Source organism: Cyprinus carpio, chromosome A24 (genome assembly GCF_018340385.1).
Source record: "Cyprinus carpio isolate SPL01 chromosome A24, ASM1834038v1, whole genome shotgun sequence".
NCBI lineage: Eukaryota > Metazoa > Chordata > Actinopteri > Cypriniformes > Cyprinidae > Cyprinus > Cyprinus carpio.
In genome coordinates, this window is record NC_056595.1 from 6,512,879 (window position 1) to 6,537,313 (window position 24,435).

Below are 24,435 nucleotides of genomic sequence, written 5' to 3' on the forward strand. Positions count from 1 at the left end.
TAGGAGTCCTAAATTTAGGACTGACATGCCCATTATTTGTAAGATTTTCCATCTTTGAACCTCTCTCACTGTACGACATAGGACCACCGATTAGGAGCCACGATCACAGAAATCGCCACGATTGTTTCACAATTCCAATCTTTTGTCTGGGACAGCCGAAAATCGTGCAGTGTGTCTCGGGCTTAAGATGTTTTGTGAATACCGGCCCAGTTGTGTAATATTTATGGGTCACGTATGGCATTAACAAAAATGTAAAATGGCATTAAAAAGGCATTAAAAAGCATTAAATTAGATTTGATGATACCTGCAGAAACCCTGTAATATGAAAGCCTGAAGAGGAATTCATCTTTTTTGCGCAAGAAATCGTTTGTTTTGTGTGATAAGTAAATCTATGATAAATCAAACCTACCAGCTGTAAAATGTCTTCATCTTTTGGCATCACACAGAGCTCCAGAGACATGTCACTGCAAAAGAAAAAGTTTAACATAATTTTCAGATGAAATCATGACTACAGTGCTTTTTTTAGTAAATTCAAGAACAAGGAAGGACTGCTGTTAATTCCAACTAAAATTGTGCAATAAACAGCATATTCATTAAACTTCCTCATGGATTTAGAGATTTATCTAGAGCAAGACTTAGCAGGAACAGATAATCAACCCATAAAATAAGGGAAATAGGGCATATGGATACAGAGCAGCAAGTAAGTAGTCAAGGTCAAATTTAGTTTAAAAATCTAAAACTAGTTACCAGACCAGTGCCTGTATTCTTAAAGATTCTAAGAATCCTCTCAGAGAGCTCCTAATTTAGCTTAATAATTTCTACATAGAAGTCTTAGCTTAAAAGTGATTCAGGACCAATCTGAGAGCAGTCTTTTGAAGACTATGATTGGCTGGTTTGCCCAAGAAGGAAATAAAAGAGCACTTTTAAGATTAGGGTTTATTATAAGCCTTCATTTTGAAATTACAGGCATAATTTTCCCTGTTTTACCATACTCTCTCTCTCTCTCTCTCTCTCTCACACACACATTATATGTTATATTATGTATATATATATATCCCTGTTTTACCATACATATACATATATATATATATATTATGTATATATATTCTTTATTTTTTTATTTACCATGCTGTCATGCTTAACCTATTTTATAGGAAATGAACAGCGACACAATAAGGTTCTGAAAGTGCTGTAATTGTGTTTTTACTTTGCTTATAGAAGGTTGTGACAGACCCAAATCATCACTGCTGCATAGTTGGTGCATAGTTACATGTTAATGTAGTTAATGTAGTAATTACTTCCATTTCTGGTGCCTTGGCATTTCTGCGCGGTGTCGGAGATGTTAGCATGTCTCTAATAACATTGGTCACAAACATAATCCCTGCACAATCTAATAGTGTCTTATTAACTCAATGTCATGCATTGTGCAACACATTTCTTCTCCCTCTTCATGTTTTGTCCATTTTCTCCACTGCTAAAGAAACTATTAAACCTCTTAAAAGTCCTTGTCCATAATCCTTACAAGTTTGGACCTTAAGAGTTCTTTTAAGGGTTAAGATGCTTTCTGAATGACTTTTTTCTTTACTATGATATTTTCTTTAATTTTAAGAGGAAACACCCACATTTCTAAGAATTTTCTTAGAATTTTGTTTCTAGGAGCAACTCTTAGCACTAAGATTTTTCATGAAAACAGGCCCGGATCTTTAACCATGAGGCTACACCACCCCTTAGGGACTGGATCAGACAACACAACATTACCTGTTCTGAATAAGTGCAATTACTTGTGAATACGTCTTTCCAATGATGCTTTCTCCATTGACTTTTACAATGCGATCCCCTGTAGGAAAGAGAAACAGGAAGAGAACCAGATGCTGTAGTTCAGTTACGTTGATATGTTTTATGATATGCACTTTGAAATCTATACACAGGCTTGTAAGCTCTTTAATGATCCTTTGAGAAACTGATAATCCACATGATTCTGTGGGAAGAATAATTAAAGATTTGGAACTCTTGGAACCTTGGAGTAAGTATGTTCAGATACATTGTCCTTCACATCTGCTGTGATTTCATAGCTCTGGCCATTAGATAATACCTAGAATATCAAAATCATCTGCAGGCAGCAGATCCTTTTCCTGTTTAGTGCCCAAACTCTGGAACAATCTACCTAGTGTTGTTCGGGAGGCAGACACACTCTGCCAGTTTAAATCTAGATTAAAAACCCATCTCTTTAACCTGACTTACACATAATTCACTATCGCATTTCTATAATTCAAATCCGTTAAAGGATTCTTAGGCTGCATTAATTGGGTCAACCGGAAGTGGGAAAAAGAATGGCATCTACGCTAATATTAGTCTGTTTCATTCTTATTCCGAGGTCACCTTAGCCACAAGCATTCAGTCAGATGGTGGATCAGCACCTAGAGACGACCTCTACAGCCCTGAATGTCAGCGGAGACCATGTCAACTAGACGAATCCTACAGACAGATCCCCGGTATACAACAAGATCCCTGGCACAAGACCCCGGGTACCAGTCAAGTTCTCTGCTCAATCTGACCTGTGTTGCAGCCTGGAATTAAACTACGCCATGCTGGTTTCATGTGGCAAGAGGCGAACTGGATGGTTGGAACTTTGGATGCTGCGTTTTTTAAGATGGCAAAATAATTCAACTATTTTAACAAAATCTCATATGCCTACCGTTATTGTCAGTAAATGTGCTATTTAAAAGCATACCACACATACAACCATATTGTAAATAATGTAAATAATGCAGTGCCAGCCTGGTTGACATTCCAATACTGCCACACAAAATCGTGATGGATGAAAAAGAGACACTCGCATTCAACACTCCAAAAAATGATCTTGCCAGTGTGGGAGTTTTTTGGATTCCGTACAGAAACATGGGGTATCAGACACCCCAGTCTGCAGGAAGTTTATGTACGCTTCTGTTACATTTTTGGTTACAAACAATCTCTCCGCTTCCCTAAAGTCATGTTTTGAGTGCAATTCAAAAAAGAGAAAACACAAAATAAACAAAGCTAAAGATGAATTTGAATGATATTGTTATTTATTTATTTTTTCCCAAAAAATGTCTATAGATATTGTGATAATATCATTATCGTGAATTCTTATACCTATGATATCATCTAGTGACAATCTGATACCATGACAGCCCTACAACAAACCAGTCAGAACGATATGGAGGAAGGACAAGCATTTCCCGCTTACTGAGTGTCTGTTACATGTTACAATACCATAATTATGAATAACCAATGACAAGCCTATGCATTAAAAACATGTCTCCAGACCCGTGTATTCTGTGTCTGTACCTGTGCAGAGTCCAGCTCCGTGTGCAGGGCCGCCCTCTTTCACCTGCTTGACAAAGATGGTGTCCATCGGCTCCAGTCTGTTCCGTGTTCTCCCTGATGGCACGAGACACAGAGCAAGAGTTATTCAAGAGTCTGATTAAAAAATACCAATAAAAAAAAACCTACAAAATAAGCAGGAAGCTTCCATGAGTTTTCATGCTGTCATACATTAGAAAGGAATATCAAATCAGGCCTTGATCAAGTCATCTCTTTTTCATTTGCATTTCCAAAAATGTAACAGTTAATGTCTTACTCGCACGACTTTTCAGACTGATATCGCATGACGAGACAGCACATGCTAATCTACTGTACTCTAGTCAAGCTCAGTGAATCTTCTGTGGCAATCTTTCATACTCTAATCTGAGTAAAGTGTAAGATATGAGCATGCTTATGTGTGTGTGTGTGTGTGTGTGTGTGTGTGTGTGTGTGTGTGTGTGTGTGTGTGCGCACATATTTGACAGGGTTAGATCATGCTGACAACCGCATGCCTGCAGGGATATACTGAGGGAAAGTATGTGTGCTGTCTGAAACAAATATAACCTTTTATATAATGCATAGATCTGACTAATGGTCCACATCATGACACATTGCACTGTATAGTATGCAATATTAAATGCTGCATGCCATATCTGATCGCTAACACATCCACTACGTTTTTAGACCTTTTTCCTACTAGTAAAAAAATAATAATAATAATAATAAAGGAAGGTTCATACTCCACCATACACAGAAACTGCATAACAAAGCCTTTGCAAAATGCATCATCTTTGGCACAACTGCCACGAGCCAAATATTGAATTATCAGATACTGTAGGCCAATAAGTTATCTGCACGTTTTCATCATTTTCTGTGTTTAGGGAACATCTGTAGAATTATTTGGAATGTTTAAACAGAGCTGACTAACCAAATTATTTAATAAGCAAACACTTAAGGGGCATGAGAGAAATGCCAATGTCTTTGTTCGCAGAATCCTATGATGGCAGATTATGACTGGCCTACATACAGTATACAGAAAATTAAAGCCACATCAGCACAGAAAAGTGCACAGCAGAAAACACACACCCACTAAACACACAAAGTCACTGATGTAAACAGATAAGTCTTGCATATGCTTGCACTAACACAGACATAGAAATGCAGGATTTGGAGCTGTTACACTGACGTGTGGTGTCAGGCTCCCTCTACAGACAGATGGGGTATTGCAGAACATTTTCACTATGTACTGAATAATTTACTACTTCACAGATCAAATTACATATGAGTACACTCTGTTTCTGACATGCATCTGGGCGTTTGTTATGTACTTTGTTTGTTATGCATTAATTTCCGACTTCATGTCATGCTCTGAAAAACTGGATGTACAGAAAATTCAGTGTGAGTGTCACAAAATTCAGGTTTTAGGAATCAGTAGTTACAAGTAGGATAACAAAGCAGCTATACAGAGGCTACTACAGTGTAAGTGAATTAGGTGTTGCTACAGAAGTTTCATTTTCAAGCTTTAAATATGCCATTGTGCCCCTGATGAGCAAGCCAAAGGTAACAGTGGCAAGGAACCAAAAAGCTGTTTCCTCTGGCTAACATTATGAGCAAACTGTGATTCCAAGTCCATATATTGCAACTAATAGTATTTAACTTAAAATAAAAAATAATATAGCTAAAATGTAGTTTTACTTGCAGTAGGAGTCTGAAAGTTGGTGTCTTCTTGTGAAAATACAGTTTGCTTAATTGTATTGAATCTGCACTTGTAAGCTGCACAGTTATTTAAGTAGAATAGAGTAGAGAAGTTGTGGTATATGGTATGAACATCTTTTCTCAATCAGTTGCCACAATGGCGGCCATTTTATTATTATTATTATTATTATTATTATTAAGTACCCCTGGTGTATCCAGTACTGAACATTCACCCATATCCTATTCATATGGTCAATTGATGGTTTTACAGTGTAATTGGATACTATCAATATAGTGGCTCAGTACCAGACCAGGCGGTTAATATTTAATTCCACTACATTTGAATTGTGGTTCAGTCTGATTAGTTTTGGCATCTCGTGAGAGACCATGGATAATATGATATGTCTCATACTCATCTATTGAATCAGGCTGCTAAGACTACATTTTTAATGGATTTATTGAGAGGTGAAAATCTCTACCCCTAAACCCATAATTTATTCCTAAAATCAGTGGGAAATGATAGTTGATTAACAAGGGTGTAGAAGCACCTAACCCTGACCGTAAGCCTAAAACTGATATTTCCTGAAAAGTTATATCTCTATTCTGATTGGTTGACTGGAATGTTGTTCCAGGATCAACAAGGATGTTGATCCAGGAACATGTTGTTCTTGGTGAAATCACGCTCACCGTGTGAACAGACATGATGGACTTGCCTTCACTCCCAATGTGCATCAGTGAGCACTGGGTGCCCATGACCCCGATTCTGGTTCACCGACTGTCCTTCCTTGCACCACTTGGTAAATAGAAATAACCAATACATATAGTAAACACCTAACATGACTTTTGGAGATGCTCTGACCGAAGTCTAGTAGCCATCACTATTTGGCCCTTGTCAAAGTTTCTCACATCTTTTTGCTTGACCAATTTTCCAGCCTGCAACACATGAAATACAAGAACTTACTGTTCACTTGCTGCCTAATATATCCCACCCAGGTGCCACTGTAACGATATAATTAATGTTATTCACATCACCTGTCAGTGGTTATAATGTTGTGGTTGATCAGTGTATATTTATTTATTCAGGTTTTAATGCCATATCAGCAATGTGCTAATCATTCTAAAAACATGTTAGCAATACAATAAAAACATGCTAATCATGCTAGCAATATGCTTTTCACATTAGAAACATGCTAACAACATGTTAATCATGCTAACAACATGCTAGTAACATGCTAATCATGTTAAAACATGCTAACATCATGCTAGAAACATGCTATTAACATCTATATACATTTTCAAACTTCAAACTTTTACAACTGCTTTAGCCTTTTAGGCTAGGCTTTCTCAAGCCAACCTCAAAGTTTGTCTTGCCAAACTTTTTTTTTATCTTGTTTCTGAATAATATCGTTGTCTAATATAAAAATGGACATTCTATTAAAATGTTTTACACTCAAAACTTACACAAGTCACAGACTGGTTTCTTTTCTCCTTTCAAATAAATATGAATGAGTGAGTCTTGAATGTCAGATTCAACATCTTGTACATACAGTACAACCTGGTCATATCTATTTTTCAAAACAGTAATTACTTCTTTAATTTACTACTGGATTTATCTCATATAGTTTGTTGTGTATGCATTCATTCCATTCCATTTGCCATTTATTATTAATGTACATATTCAACATGTTTTACATTAGATACTGGAATATTACATTCTGTTATTTCCAACTGAAGAGCTTCCTTTGCCACTTTATCTGCTTTTCCATTGCCGACCAATCCCATATGGCTCGGTATCCAACAAACAATAATGTTGAAATCTTGTTTCTTTAAAAAGTCAACTTTTTTACAGTTTACTAATAATTGTAAGGTGTTCAGTTTTAAAGACTCAAGTGGTTGTAGGCAGGACATGTTATGATATTCATATTAAAATCCAGATTTTCCAAATGGGATTTTATGAGTATTCCAAAAGGACTGATATATCTAGGTCTAGCTTCATATAGATGTAAATACTGAAGGTGGAAGACTGAAGAATGCTGGATTACTTTTGTTAGTTTTTTTAAATCAGTGCATATGTTACTTTTATTGTGCTTTTTAATGTGAAGCACAAAATGAATATACAACTTGCTCCTTTGTACACTACAGAAAAAAGAAAAAAAAGAAAAATCGTTAACATGAAGGTGAATAAATGATGACAATCTGCATTTTCAGAACAGTGTAAAGCATATTTTTAGAGTTGAGAAACTAATAGCTAAAACTCTATTCTGATTTGAATGTGTCCATACACTGTATGTGTGATGATGTTCCACACTGGCTGGTGTGCCAAATTCTCTGCTGTCCCTCGGGTGACTCATTCAAACATGCTTTTCTTCAACACATCAATAGAGGGCAGAGGAGGGCACGCTGAAAAAACGGCTTTGTGTGGACAGGTTTGTGTAACCCCCCCAAGGTTTGGAATCTCTTTTGTTAGTCTGTGTGAGTGTGTATGGGCTTGTGAATAAAGAACAGTGCTTCCACAACAAACACAGCTTTTACTGGACAGTTTGCTTCTCACTGGCTTGCAGTTTAAAACTAAATCCCCAGCTTAGTTCATATCCCAGTGTTCTCTTCTCCAGGGCTCTTTCTTCTTTCAGCGTGAGGTATATAAAATAATTGACTGATGTTTTCAACTTAAACTGCGCTTACCCTCAAAACCCAGCCATTGTCAACACACTATATGACTTATTGTGAGAAATCAAGACCTGTTCTGCTGTAGGCAATCTGTACCTGCACCTCAAACTGCTCATGTGGAACCAGTGTCAGGCAGTCAGGTATACAGCGCTCTAGGGATGGTGGGGCAAATAAGTTCAACCCAAAGCCAGGCTCTGTGGTAACTGCCTGAACCACTTGATTTACACAAGAATACCCTATTCTTCTCAACCATCTAAAATCCCCGATATATTCAGTGAAGTACATTCTTCAGTCTGGTGTAAAAAGAAGTTTAAAATAGGTGAGTAATGGTGTTTTGGCCAGATTTTGTTCGAAAACGTAATAATATGCTTCACATTATCATTCAAAGGTTTGGAATAACTAGAATATTTTTAAATGTTTTTCAAATAAGTCTCCTATGCTCACCAAGGCTGCATTTCTGTGATAAAAAAATACAGTAAAAACAGCAATATTGTGAATTTATTTATTTTTTCAGATTAAAAACACTGTCAATAGTGTCAATGTTAAAAACAATGTTTTAAAAACAGTGTTTTTGCTGCTTAATATTTTTGTGAAAGCGATGATACTTTTTTCAGAAATATTTGATGAATAACAGCTTAAAAAAAAAAAAAAACATGAAAATAAATGTGAATTTAAATTCATCAGTTATATCACTTTAAACATTTTAATGGGTCCTTGTTGAATAAAAATATTACTTTTTATTTTTTTATATAAAAAATTAAAATAAAATAATGGTAGTGTATGATGGTTTCCATAAAAATATTTTCAACAACTGGTAATAATAAGAAATGTTTCTTAAGTACCAAATCAGCATATAAGAAAGATTTCTAAAGGATCATGTGATACTGAATGGAGTTATGGCTGCTGAAATTTCAGCTTTGCCATCACAGGAATAAATTACATTTTAAAATACATTAAAATAGAACATTTTAGATTGTAATAATATATCACAATATTACTGTGTTTACTGTATTTATCATCAAATAAATACAGCCTGTGAGTATAAGAGATGCCTGACACAGTCAGTGAAAGAACTTTTGTATACAAAATAGAATATCTCCATCTCCAAATCTGATTGGCTGACTGCACAAATTCATAATGCGCTCTCTGGTTGATACAAAGAGCTCTGCCAAACTCTGCTCTGTAATCTTTACTCTAGTATTTTACACTCTTCTCTATGTGATCTAATCTGTCCTCCGTCTTTTTTCCATCTCTGTGTGTGTTATTTTGGCTAAAGTCTCTCATGCACAGCTGGCCCTCCTGTTGTTTTGTGTTGGATAATGTTGTTTGGCAGCGGTCGGGAGGACGCCCATTCCCTTGATTCCCCTCAACATTACACAGCAGGGCCAAATTCCTGCACAACACAGCACAGACTCTTTCTCTCTGTCTCTCGCTCTCAGACAACGGAGGGAGAAAGGGAATAATTAAGGCACTGGACTTGATATGCAGCACAAGTGTAAAAGACATGAAAGGCCATCACTTATTTGACTCTCCTGAATAGAAAACCGCAGGAATATACTGTGCAAGATATTATTATGACAATGCTGAGAAAACCCTGATGATCCCTGAATTTAAAAGAAATGGAAACAACTCAAAAATTTAACCTTGCCTAATTTAATTTCTCAAATTAATCACAAGAAGTCCTGAATATATTATATTTTATATTTAATATACTCATATCTGTTTCTAATATGCCTTAAATGGCAAGTCATTTGATTTAAAATCCAGTATAATCACCAAAAGATCACAAAAAGACCAAAAGAGATGTCACAATGACCATCTCGCAACATGACGTTACAGTAGCTGCATTGAAAACAGATGAGGGCATACAGTATATATACAGCTCCCTATCGATGCAAAGTTTTGTCCACATTAGTTTATCATTTCATACAGAGTTTATTTTTATTTTATTTTTTTTTTTTTAACTTAAGCAGTGCAAGCCATGCTTGTTTTCTTTTGTCATCATTTATTCAAGGCATACAGCGCCGGACACGGACAGATTTGCTGATACGCAAAGTACTTTACAGGAATTCCTTAAGCTTATTGCTGTTACTGTGGCAGCCAACAACAGCATAGCTTAACCCTGTGCACATTTTTATATTTAGTCATATAAAAAAAAAAAAACTGTTTAATTCAGTCTATCTTTTTTCTGCCGTTTTAATATGGATTTCTATGGAGACAGGAACACGAGAGCACTGAACTTTCTTCTAGGTGTCCTATTGCAGCAGAGCTGAAAAGTTCGTTTAAGCTGCACCCTTTACATTACAGATATGGATTTGCATTTCCTTCAGCCTGAGGCTTATTCATTTCACTTTTGGCATGAAAGCGCTTACATGTGCCAAAAATATAGTAACACAATTAGTTACTTTTTTAGGAAGTAAAGCTATATTGAAATGCATTACTTTTAAAAGTAACTTTCCCCAACACTGCACATAACACTGGACCTGTTCATCTGAAATCAGGTGCAGGAACACAGTGAAAGTTGAGGACAGCAGCCAAGCTTTTGTGTGACAGTTGAGCCAAAAACACATTGTTTTTTGGGAACCCAGAGCTTTCTTATTTATGAGCGTTCTCCATATCTACTGCAGTCAGGCAGCACTAGTGTAATAAAGCAGTCGAGACACAAGAGTCCATGTCTGGAGCGCATCCAAGATGAGTCTGGCCAATGACCGTAAGGTGGAGTTTTACTGGTCCTTCAAGAATTATGTGGAATTCTATTTGCTCGTGCTATTGCTCCCATCCCTGTCCTCATGGACGCCACCCAAAACACTGGCAAGAAAATAAAATGAAATGAAATATCTCTGGCATGTATTTTCACAGAAAAGAAAAACAAATATTTGAACAGATGTTGACTTTTTTATTTTTACAGCATTTTTATTCAACTGTAGCAAAGTCTCAAAGCAAACCACAATGGGGGAACTCACTACGAATGAACTGTGACCGCAGATATGCGATATTTATTTGTCCACTTTGTTTTAAGATATAATGCAAGTCATACAATGGAGCAAACAAACCCACATATTGGCAAAAACTAAACAGTCAAATTGTCTTAAAGGGGCCTTCCTACCTTCTTACAGTCCAATGAGTTTTTAAAGTGAGTGGGGTTACCAGGCACAACACCAAATAAATTTAAAGCATAACTGAGATGAAACATAGTGTTGCTCATTGCATTTGTAGCTGGTTAGGACAAAATGTTTCAATTTCAATTTTTAACATTTATTAGTTCCTTCTATCATTATACACAATTAACTTTCCATGACACATCTGCTAGGATATTGTGTTCTAATAAACCTGTTTACAGCTAACTTGTTGTGGGTGAATTGGTGCATTCTATAATGAGATGCAGGGTTTGCACAAAAAAAAAAAAAAAAAAAAGCATGCTACAATGGCACAACTGTTTAGTAAATTTGCCCATTTATATATACCACTCCCCCCCACCCCCACCCACCCACACACACACACACACACTCAAACACAAACACACATCTCATGTGAACATGAGAGGAAGAGATAATGGAAACTAAGTGAAATATATTCTGGGCTGAACAGCATTTAAGCAAAAGACAACAAACACACAAAAACATTGTGTCATTCTTTCAAACATATTTTAAAGGCAGTAAAAGCTCTGATCTCATAAAGCTGTTTATACGCAGCTCAAATTGGATGACTTCCAACCATTCCACCCTGATTGTCTGCACGTGGAGAGCAGATCTCCATCCACACACATGTCAGACAAATAAACATTCTAATTACTGTGAGGAAACATCTAGTCCTATGTAATGATAAGAAGCAAAAAAAGGAAGAAAACATCCTATTTTGTCTTGTTTGGTGACAAACCCAGAGTATTTCTTAGCAGACTTGAAATAAACTCAAGTGAGTGCAAAAGCTCAAACTTGTTGCATTCTGAAATGTTCCAGGATGTAATTCATAAAGCAAAATAATCTGTCATTTAAAGGGACAGTTCAAACTTGTTGCATTCTGAAATGTTCCAGGATGTCCCAAATTCTTTTGTGAATTTCAGTGCATTTCAGTTTGAACTATTAACTATATCTAACCCATTTTGTATTACAGACTTGTACTATATATTGCCAAATCTGTTCAAATGTTTGAGTCATTGTTGAGATCTCTTCTAAAGAAGACATTATTGAGACTATCGGGGTCTTTTTCTCAGAATTAAAATCTGAGAAGCAGAAGACTTCAGTAAAACTTTACATTTGATATGTTTGCTGTCTAGGTTAAACAGGTGAAATAGTTAAAATATATAATTATTCGTGTTCGCTAAGGCACAAATTACTAAGATAAGGAGAGGGACTTGAGTCATCTCTAGAAACCAGAATATCAGAGGCTTTTTTGGGTCCTTTTAATATCGGCCATAAGAAATCAACTAGCAACCACATTATCAGAAAAAAATTATTTGTGCAAAAATTGTGCCTTTATGGGTACAACAGCTTGTCACTGTGACCGTACCCTCAAAGGATTAACTTTGTAACTTCTTTACCCCTAAAGGGTGCATATTATTAACTATAGAAGTAATATGTACCCTTAAGGTAATACAGTATGTACTCTTACAGTACTATTATGAACCCTTTAAGGGGTAAAGAATGTACAAAGGTGTCCCTTTGAGGGTACTGCCCCACTGAGAAGCTGTTGTACCCCTAAAGGTACAATTTTTGCAAAACAATTTTTTCTTAGAGTACATCTACCTCTAGTGCTTTAGCAACCATTACTGCCCTTTAACAGAGTAATACAAGCTGCCAAATGAAGGTGTGTGTTACACATACATGCAGCATTTCCTTAACACTACAATAAATCTGTGTGTGTGTGTCTTTGAGTCTCAAGTTACACAGCCCCGTCACAGTGCTCTCTGGAATGCACCATTTACGAACAGTTACGAGAAATTTCTGCTCCTGCAGGAAAACCTCTATACCAAATCTGTCACTGAAAGGCCAATCAATTCTCTACCTTCCTTCTGAAAAACATCCCTACACAGCTGTCAGTTGTAATATGCTTTTAGTTTTGCCTGTTAAGGGTTGTGATTTGTGCCTTAATTAGTGAAGACTATTAAGCACTCTGGAATTATTTTATCTGTGAATTAGTTTTTTATTTGGGCATAAAGGATCAACAAAACTTGGCTGTAATCAGATTTACATTACTGCAGGCCTTGAATTCCAACATAGCTACAGAACTACATAATAAAAATAATAAAACACAAAATGATAATTGAAACATTAAGTTGGTTTTATTGAGTTTCAGATGAAGTCAATAAGGTTAAAAGCATTCTATGGATGGAAGGCAGAGTTAGCCAATCAGCATTTGAGAGGGAATCTGATGTGACAATGAAAAAATGATTTACAGGCTATATTACAGAACAATTCATTGTGAGTTTGTAGAACTTTACACACTAAAAGGTTTCTATGGAAGGGAAGTATGTTGAATATCTTATGTGTGCATGTGCAAGTGAGTGTGTGCAGTAAAATTGACGAATATGTGCAGCAGATGAAAGCCAGAGCAGATCTTCCTACTGTCATGTAAATGAGAAGAAATCTGACAAACACTGCAGAAGAACAGAGAGAGAGAGAAATGGTGCTGCCTTGACCGGACTGGACAAAGAGATCATTCAGACATGCAAACAGTAAAATACATTATAAAATGTATATTACAAATCATCCACTTGTTGGGTTTCCATCCAACTATCTATTTTTATGCAAATTTAAAATTTGCACTGAATGGAAATATTTGATATGCACAAACAAATTCACATTAAGGTTGGACAGATGTAGTTTCTGGAAGTTCAAATGTGCTGGAAACAGGTGACGGAGTTTGTACACATAAACTATGTGTTTTGACCATTTTGACACTCAAGATGAGGTGCTGTACTGAGAAGTTGACAGGTTTTGTCCAGTTAATCCAAGAATGGAACCCAAAATTGCTCAAAATATGGCATTCAGAGGCTGCTTATGTGAGCTAGTGTACTCATTCTATGCTAAAGATAAAGCAAGTATTCAAGGTATTATGGGTATTCTGATAATGTAAGACACTACAGTGATGCTCTATCTGTTCTATATTTATTTACTGCAGTATGACATAAAATTCTAAATACAGTATTTTGTTGTAACAAATGATTGTTAAAGTCACACTGAATTGAAAGTAGTGACAGATGTTTTCTTCTGTGACGTAAATCAGGGTGATTATCGGAAAAGAATGCATTTCCCAAAAGCATCATTAACCAATTACGGTTACAAGGTCTGTCTTTGCTAACATAGTTAAAAGATTCATGTTTCCCAAACCACAGTTCCAGCAAACATTTGCAAACAGCATTACAAATACATGTGGTTGAAACTACAACTGTCTACCTGTGGTTAGAAGCATATTTTCTTGTTAACAGGACATGTGGACTTACACACTAGACCAAGCTCTTGAGCACAATAAGCAAGCTAACATGAAGTGCATTCTATATCTTTCATTATGTTTAATATACACCAGGGATCTCCAACACTGCTCCTAGAGAGCTACCATCCTGCAGACTTCAGTTCTAACCCTGCTTCAACACACCTGGCTGTAATAATCAGGTAACCCTGAACACCTTGATTAACTGGTTCACATGTGTCTGACTGGGGTTGGAGCTGAAATCTGCATGACGGTAGCTCTCCAGGGGCAGGGTTGTAAACCCCTGATATATACATTTCAAGCTATATGTAACAACGTTCTTAGATCGGGAAGGAGGAGGCAGGAACCGGCAAACACTTAAATAAAACTTTAATAATAAAATAAACACAAAATAGCACGACAGCCGCTCGCGGACGACTGCCGTGCACAAACAGAAACATAACACAAAATAAACTCCACGCCTGGTCCTCTCTCATCCAACACTGTTGATACTCCTCCTTTTATCTTTCTAGAGCTCCTCCGTGGGACTCGAGACCGGTGAGTGGCGTAGGTGTTGCGCATTCTCATTAACTCCCGCACCTCTCGCCACACTATATATTTTAGTGTGTCAACAAACAATACCATTTTGAATGCTGCTGACTGCATATACTGCATTCATAGCCTACAGAATTGTGCCAGTTACATACTGTAAGCATGAAAAAAATAAAATAAATGATTTCTGTTGTTTTGTGTAAATGAACTATAATCTGAAATCAATATCACCAATGCAATTAACTACAGCCCTATGTTTTTGAACCAACATTGTTCAAATTACAGGGATGCAACCATGTCACTATGGTTTAAGGAAACAGTAGCAACTAGCTAGTTAATTTCTCCGGTGATGTATCATATTATGATACAGTGAGTTACATCATTGTATTAGAAACCACCCCAGGTTAGGGCATGATGCTAGGGCTAATACTGAAAGACTGCCAACAAACCATACAGATCTGAAGAGACCTTGCCAGTTTTATGGTTATATATATGTTATGGTTATGTTTTTTCTAATGATATATATACATGTTTATGTTGTTTTTCCTTATATGTTTTGTAACTCCACAAACAGTATTGACATTCCTCTGCAGTAACCAAACACCAGCCCAAAGCTGATCAACCGCCAGAGAGCATGCTGCACTGCCAGCTGAGAGTTTTCTTGCCCCGGGCACAAGCATTAAAGATTCCCAGCAATTCACATGGTGCAAGGTCAGACACACGCCACTGAAGATACCACCTCACTCTTAAGTTCATGAGAGACCCATCTTCGACCCATTATCATGAAAAGTTAATCTGGTTTATCCAAGAAAAGATCTGGACCAAATTCTTTAACATGGCTATTCTTGCAGTGATTATGTTTTATGTTTTGTAAGGCTATGATCTTGTGATGTTTGAGTCTACAATCAGTCCAAGACAGCCTTGCTCAGTGACTCCGAGAAAAGCCTTAAATAAACAAGCACAGTGAATGTGGACCACAGAATGGTTAAACTCACCTCTGCTACTATTGTCTTCATCCTGAAAGAGAGAGAAGATAAAAGAGTGTTAAAAATGTTTCAAAGACAACTTAAAGGGGTGGTTCACTGTTTTTTTTTTTCTTTTCCTAGGCTTGATTGTGTTTATGGGGTGCAGTCTAACAGATCTTAATGCTTCGATTTTTGTTTTTCACATAATGTACCTTTATTCCACACCGCTCTGTCCCTTCTCTGAGAAAAACGCTGACCAAAAAACAACAAAACAACAACAACAACAGAGGTTTTAATTATCGGACCAAAAACCTCTGCATGTAATAATCTAAAACACTGTCTAACAATTCATGACTGTGCTGTCAATTCTTCGTCATCAATTAGAAACCTAGGTGTGCTATTGGATAGCAACCTTTTCTTTGAAAGTCATGTTTCTAGCATTTGTAAAACTGCATTTTTACATCTTAAAAATATGAACAATGAACTGACTTTAACTGATAAACTGACTGTTTTCTATTGTCCTCTTGCATTTTCAGCACATGTTTTGACACAATCTGTATTGTATAAAGCACTATATAAATAAAGGTGACTTGAAAGAATTATCGTATGCTCATCAAGTCTGCAATTATTTGATAAAATACAGTAAAGACAATATGGTGAAGTATTATTACAATTTCAAAAAGGTGTTTTTTTTTGTTTGTTTGTTTTTTTTCTCTATTTCAATCTAAAATCATAATCTATTCCTGTGATGGGAAGGCTGAATTATCAGCAGCCATTACTCCAGTCTTTAATGTCACATGATCATCATGAAAAACTATGAAAACTGTGGCTGGACACTTTACATGTTGGTCAGATGGTTTCTTTCGTAATAAGCTGCAAAGTGAACCAGAATTTTGAGTAGAAATAACTACCAACAAGTGATGCACCAAAATTTTGCCAACCGAAAATATTCAGCCAAAAATACATTTTGTTTTTGGTTACATTTGATATGAAACAAAGTCTCAGTATTTACATTTTATCAATTTTATAACAACATTTAAAAATGTATGTATGTCAAAATTCAAATGATTTGACAATCTTTAATGTGACTTGACAGATTTCTATTGCCATATCAATCCTCATAAAAGCATTTCAATGTCCATAACTCGTTAGAAAAAAAAAAAATAGTATTTGTAGTATTTGCTAAATGTAAACACTATATTACATATTCATTATAGTTTTACTTAATATGATTGTAATGTCGTTATTTAATGCAATTTAAATCTGTCATGAAAACAAACTTTTATTACAGTCAGTTTAAATGTTTATTTTTCAACAAAGAATTGGAGTAGAAACATAATTATATCCTTAAACCATTGATATAAAAACTGCCTTATGTGCAATTTAAATGTTTATATATACAACTTTTATTTGAGTGCACATTATGAAATGTTTTTGATTAATTAACCATTAACCATTATTAAAAACACTTTATTTAGGATTTTGGTTTTCAACTAAATGAAAACTTTTTGGTTTAAGTAAAAACCTAATATCAGTGCATCAAAGTAAAAGTATCCCATAATATGGCATATAATTGGCTTGATAGTCGCTTACAAGGGTCTTCTATAGGATCCCATAAAAACTGGATCAGCTGACAGGAATGACACTTTTGAGACTGATCAGCTTTAACACTGCAGTGGAATATGCTGATACATAACTTATTCCAACATCCCACAGTTATGTACATTGAGAATTTACAGTGCTGAGAAACACGCAAAGCAGCACTACGAGGTGTTATGAGGCCTCGTGTGCAGGTTTTTTTTTTTTTTTTTTTTTTTTTCAGCTTGAGATGCAAACATCATAAATTTCCCTATTAGTGTATGAGGAAAAGCACTAAAGGTAAGCATTTAGATTCAAGCACATCTCTGCCAGAGTCTCTGAAACTAAATTAGAGAGGAATTGAACTGACAAAACCAATTGACCCATTGATCTGGACCACACTTCTGTGTATGTTTCCTGTGCGCTGACCTTGAGAGAGGACTGCACGGCTGACTCAGGTGGGTACACGATGAAGTGACGGAGCGTGAAGCCAAAGCCGTGAGAGGTACGGCGTAGGTGCAATGTTTTAGGCCCTGGCCATGAGAAGGGCTCCTCTTCAGCAGCTGGAGACAGAGCCGATGCCTCACTGCGCTCACAACCATCCTTCTGTTTGGCCTGAAAAAGAGAACAAACACAGTTAATTAGTCATTCAGACACTTTTGACAGTACACTTATTCCAGAGAAAATCCACTTAGAGGAAACTGAAATGAAGTTTCGGCTCAAGGCCCCTATATTCATCTTAAAGCTCTACAGTCAATTCTTACAGTTACCATTATTCAGATATTTAACCATCCAGCTACACAACCTGATTGAGTGAGATTACAGCAGGTTGTGTAGATATATTTAAGGTTAAGAGAAAAATGATTTATTATTCTACTGAACAAAAAGTGACTATATGTAACACAGAAAAATGAATCATTTATTTATTTTTTCCCCCTTCTATTTAACCACTAACATTAAAAGTATGCACTTTTGTAAAACTTATTATGCAAACATATCTGATTACATAGGGGAAGTTGGGGAGATTGGTTAAACTTTTATCATTAGTAAATATTCTTCAAAGCAGGTTTATTTTTGAAAGTCACTGTCTGTAAGCCTGCTCAGCGCTCAAATATTAATAAAGGTTTTGGCTGCTTAATATTTTTATGGAAACAGTGATATGTTTTTCAGGATAATGTGATCAACAGAAAGTTGAAAAATGTTTAATTTATTTGAAATAGGAATCTTTCGTAATATATTAGATTTCTTTACTGTCATTTAGATCAGTTTAGTTTGAACAGCAAGGACCACATCCTTGCTAAATAAAGTATGCATTTATTTTCTCTTTTTTTGTCTTCATTATTTAATGTATGTTTGAATAAATCTGTCATAACAAAGAAACAAATTGGAGTAGTAATACATAATTATATTAAAGTTGATACATTGCACTTATGTGCAATTTGTTTATATATAACTCAGTTTTATCTGAGTGTTGATTATTAAATACATTTGATTAATTAAATATTAAAAAAACTTAAACTTAGATGATTATTGTAGTTCAATGCATCCTTGTTAAATAAAAAGTATTAATTTCTGTCTTTCTTTATTTTTTCTTATTTTTTAATCCTACTAGCCCCAAACTTTTTTGGTAGTACATGATGGGTTCCAAAAAAAAACAAACAAAAAAAACTTAAAAGTCAAGCAAGTCAAAGCAAGTTGAAAAATATTAAGAAAACTAATATTTGAAAAATATTAAGTCAAGCAGTTGATAACAATAAAAAAATGTTTATCTACCTTCATTAAATAGTTAACTGTTGTCTGAATATATGCCAATATTGTTTCATTGTGTTCACTTAACACAAAATATAATAATAGTGAAATTTTAGCCTGGAGGATATAAGTCACAAAAAATGTCCTTAGGAGAAGCTTTAGTGTAATTAGATATTTGAGTACCAACTTTATAGTTACACTTCTTCTAGCACTTCTCTTTTCACAATTTACAAATGGTTCTGTACTTTATTTTGCCACATGTGCAGTATAATAATGTTGTCAATTCAAGAAAGGCTCAAAAGAATTTAAAGCACATGATCTCCAGAGGGTCTGTTTGACCGAATACCGACATGGTAGTCCGTAAGAGTGAAAAAGAACTGAAAGAACCTCAACATTGCACAAAGCACTTCCTGTTCCAATACAGCAGCAAAACATTTGCCTTTTTAACCTGGTACATCAGCACTCACATAGAGTCTCTTGGTGTTCTAAATGATTGTCACAGGCACTGAACTGTATTATGATCAGGATGTGCAGATAAACTGTTACTTGTGAGCAAACCATGAGACCCAGGACACAAGCTACAACTGAAGAAGTTCATCAAAGTTCATTAAAGCTGAAGAACTTTTTGTGCCACTAACATCACCACACATAACTAAAACTCTTTTAAATGGTCATGGTAATTACATCTTAAAAGTACTGATAAAATAAAAAAAAACATTTAAATGCATTTTATTACCCAATATTTTAGTTAACTATGTATTTTTATGCTTATTAGTGTACCACATCATTAGCTTAGCAATATGCTAACATCTGACTCAGTAAAAATTAACAGTAAGTCCCATGTGTTTTACATTAGGCATGCTGATGGGCAGTAAAAATGTTGCTTTAAAAGTCAGCAAGGCAGCCCACTAGGTTTTGGAACAGAGCTCCTGTGCCCTGTTATCATGTCATTCATATGGTATTTGAAAACAGCGGGTTTCTCTTAAGGGCAGAAGGTATTGAAACTATGAGTATCCTGTGAGTGTTTATAAAGCATCACTCATGATTTTGCACTTCTCAAATATCTGCTATGACAACTACGGTCACACAGAAAACGCTCTGACTCAACTGAGACATTTCTTTCATATGATCAATGACCAACATATCTGTACATGCCATGCATATCAAAACACAGTCTGTGTTTTTTGACACCCGTATCACTAATGTTATTCTGGTTATGTCACATTATAGCGTCATTAAATCCTCGGAGGATACGTGTGTCATTTACATTATGAAATAATGGCAGTAGAATCCCATTCTGCCACAGGATGTGTGTTTGTGGTGGCCTCTGACAACATCACAATGACTCTGGGTCATTCTGGCTGCCAAACAGACCAGACTGTGGTCTAGCCCTGTGGGAGATGAATGTATTATAAGGGAATGGATGTATTTTAACTTGTGGCTGGGCTCAGGTACAGACAGCTGTGGACGTCTCTAGAGTCTGGGCTGGGCTTTTACATAAGAGAGCCTGAAATGACATCACTGGGTGATTTAAATCACTTACAGTACATCCAGTGTTGTACACAGTCAACTGCAAAATCTCACAAAGAAATGGATAGAGAAGTTTGGAATGGCAAACTAGCTTGCTAGTATGTAGTGTAGTAAGCAATACGCATCTTGTGCATAGAGATTCCTGTATGATTTTAAACATCCTTCTTGTTCAATTATTTGACTCACTGACAAACAGTACTGACAAACCACTGTGTGAAGGATTCTCTTTATTCTCTTTGCTCTGGTCCACCTGTGAATGCTACCTTGAATCATACACATGGTTTTCAAAAAACACCCACTATAACATCACAACATTCCTCTGCCTTTAATTTTTCATTTCCCTACCATTAACCAGTCACATTCTCTTTGGCGGGCATGCAACCCTGTTTCCAATGCTAAATTTTACCTTTTAAATTATACATCTGTAAAAAGCTCTCGACAGAATGGCGGAAAGTCCAGGAGAAGTGAATGGCTGCACTGTGTGAGACTCCTTCTCACCAAAAACAGCATCATACAAACCATCTAGTCCATCAAAGAATATGAATAATACACACATTCCCATTGGCCATTGGTTACATTAAGAACCAATTAAATGCTCTGATTTCACTAGCACGTGCATTGTTTTTAAACATTCCAGTTACTTTGGGACAGTTACTGTAATGCCAGTAAAGTTGACAAATTCTAACTGTTTCAGAAGTCACATGTTTCTTAATATTTCTCTTAAAGTGCCCCTATTATGGATTATGAAAGGTTAATATTTTGGTTTTGGGAGTCCCCAAACAGGTTGACATGCATGCAAGGTCAAAAAACTCTTTCATTGTCTTATAATATGCATTTATTTTTACCTTATTTGCTCAACAATTCACTCTATGATTAATTTTTCCAAACCCCTCCTTTGCGTGATGGTAATCTGCGGTCATTGGTCCAATGACCCAGTCTGTTGTGATTAGTCTACTGCATGCAGCCCATGTCGGAAACGGAACGCCCATCACCATTACTGGATAAATTTATTTAGGTGCACATGTGGGAACTATATCAAAATCCTGCATACTGCGAATCCCGCGTCGTATGCATTTAGGTTGCTGTAGCAGCCATCAGTAAAATGATGGGGACGCAACACAAGGTTGGGGCTATACTGCTGTGGTATGGCTGTAACCATTGATTCTTCACAGCCTTGTCATTTGTCAGTTAAAAAAAATGGATTTACCCTCAAAGTGCAGAGCACAGCGTCTTCTCGACATGATACTATCTACAGGAATCCGCTACAGTGTTTTAAGAGACGGGGAGTTAACATTCTCCCTGGTCTGTGTGCGCAACAAGTGGGTGGGCAATATGCTAATGTTTCATGTGGACGTCAACATGAAACTGCTTGGGATTCATTTTAAAAACAACTCGTTTAAATGACTCATTTCGAATTTAAAACTTTGCAGGATGTTTTCATTCAATTATAGCTGTGTTACACACTGCATTAAAGGTAATTTTTCAAAAATCCATAATAGGGGCACTATGACAAGCAATATGACTTTCATTAGAGATCTCAAACTCAGATACCCAAATCTTATCTTAAAATGAATTCAAACATTCTTCATCAAGTTCTTCAAAATAACATATGATTCAAGGTACACTATCCACATTCATTTTATAGTTCTATTTCCCAACCGTCAACAACTGTCTCAACTGTCTATATTTTATTTATCTTAAGGAACGTAAGGAGAAACAAGGTTGATAGTTCATTGAAAAAAAAAAAAAAAAATCCACATCATGTCTCCTGAGCTGTGATAGAGCAACCTCTAAGCAAACATTTTCTTGCCAAGTGTTGTCATGACAAAATGTACAAATATGCATTTGCGTCCTGTAGTTATGGCAAGCGTGAGTCACTCTTTAGCCACAGTGGAGCTCCCTGTGAACACAGAAATATCTTGCTTTCCCAAACACAGACACTTTTCCAAACATAAAGACAACTCAGCCACAACTCTGTTCTCCAAGTGAAACAATTATCCACTGGGTTTAGGTAAAAATGTGAGCAATTTACCCAATTGGGACGGTTTCTTTCATAGGAACAATAACTGAAATGTGAAACCAGTAAAAAAAAAAAGTCTTCTTGCTGTGAAAAATATGTAATATGTTGGCTCAATGTAGGAGACCTAACCAACCACCCTGGATGTCAGTGACGCACAAAGCATTCCTGAGAGCCATCTCTTCGCCCCCCTCAGCCTCATGTAACACAATACGCCACTGGGAGCCTCTGCCAATGTGAAATCCCGCTGCAGCACCAGACCCATCTTCTTATGTTAAGTTCTGCTACTCTTAACCTACAGCAGTTCCAGAGATCCTTACCCAAGACCGTATGCAGTTCCTCTGAGATGTCTTCTTCAATCTTCGCCAAGAGATGCCCTTCTGGGCCTCCAGAAGCCCCAGTTCCACATCCCCCCAGTATGCCCTGGCCAGGAGCTGGAACCAAAGGCAGGACGTGTCTGATAAACAACCGTCCACCCCTGTCAGACAATCCCAGGGACAGTCTCCTATCGTGCAGGTACACCCCGCTACATCCATATGGTCTGAGCAGTCCTTGCTGGGCAGAACGCCATCGGTACACGCCCCATTCCTCTGAGTGAGCATGGCAAAGCCTGCTGGTCCCTGCTATGACTGCTTTCCTCTGCTGATCTTCTGATGATGTGATCCTTTCTCGCTCTTTGCGATCCCTCCCTCTCACTCTTGCTCTCCCTTGCTCTGCCTTAAGAGTGGGAAGTTAGAGAGCACATGCATGAGGTTTCCATTGAGACATGGAGCATGTCAGGGAGAGAGTGAGGCAAGGAAAGAGAACGTCAGAGCACAAACCAGCATCACCGCAAGCATACACATCAGTCTGCGCTGGACAAGATGCCTTTCTCTTCTTACTTTCCATGTTTATTATTTGTTTGTTCTCCATTGCTCAAATGCAGCTACTGTACAGCCTGTCTCAAATGTAACTCTAACTCTAAGAATTTGGTATGTAATTCATCCATCATTATTTGTACAACAGAACATGAATGATAGTCCCGCTGTGACTTAGCTACATCACCATGTTACACTTTTGCATAATGGCTGCCTACTAGCTGCTTTGGCTCTTCCTAAAATAACAGTTGATTAAGATCGATTGATTGATTGCTATGTCAAGGACATGTTTTTTTTTTTTTTTTGTAAATGAGCATACTAATAGCACTTTAAGATTGTCTTTTTAGGTGCAAGAAACCTTGACCAACATTATAAGTGGACTTGAGTAAAAATTTTGAGTGAATAGCAGTGTAACCATTCTTCAAAATAACTCAATTTATGTTCCAAGACATGTCATAAAAGTTTGGTATGACATGATGGGGTATGTAAATTACAAAATTTCATTTTTGGTTGAACTATCCCTTTAAACCAGAGATTGCTTTCCTACAGACCACAGGGTCATGTTTAATACAGTAGTGAGTGTCTCTCTGTTCATCTTCCCCTGGAGTATTATGAAATATGAGCACTCAGTGCCACGAGAACGGCTCACGTGGCCTCCAGCAGACACTCAGAGTTGCATTATTTTAGACCTGCTCCCCACAGAGGACAATCCTGGCTAGATAGCACTCAAACAATTGCAATGATAGATAAGCATCCCAGCATTAAAACTTTGTACCAAAATCACATACAGAGCAAACAAAACACATCTATATTAAGCTGCACTTCCTCTGAGAATTAATAATTCATTGCATAAATCACATGCACAAATACTTTCCATATCCCATAAGCATGTTCTGGGCTATTTTGTGCAAAACACACAGAGAGCCTTCAGAAATGTGAAAACAGGAAACCAATGATGGCATGCTCGTCTTCATTCCTCTACACTGGCATGGCATCTCATTACCACACACATTCCTTTCGACAAGCACTCACACTATTGCGTATGGAAAACATATTACAAAAATAACTCATCCAGCCA

At 36.6% G+C, this 24,435-nt stretch overlaps 1 protein-coding gene across 6 annotated transcripts in view; it reads right to left on the reverse strand.

The window, feature by feature from the left end:
- Window positions 1-24,435, reverse strand: part of LOC109049676 (rho GTPase-activating protein 21-like) — a 102,034-nt gene that overhangs the window by 25,641 nt on the left and 51,958 nt on the right. For 4 of the 6 annotated variants that reach the window (XM_042714121.1, XM_042714120.1, XM_042714118.1 and 1 more), the window contains 5 exons: window positions 17,634-17,819; window positions 15,657-15,678; window positions 3,328-3,420; window positions 1,759-1,837; window positions 410-464 (listed from right to left, as the gene is read on the reverse strand). In XM_042714121.1, coding sequence (XP_042570055.1) covers window positions 410-464; window positions 1,759-1,837; window positions 3,328-3,420; window positions 15,657-15,678; window positions 17,634-17,819 — 435 coding nt within the window. Of the gene's footprint in view, window positions 1-409; window positions 465-1,758; window positions 1,838-3,327; window positions 3,421-15,656; window positions 15,679-17,633; window positions 17,820-22,820; window positions 23,553-24,435 lie in introns of those variants that run through there. The other 2 variants (XM_042714117.1, XM_042714116.1) reach the window with 2 other exon arrangements.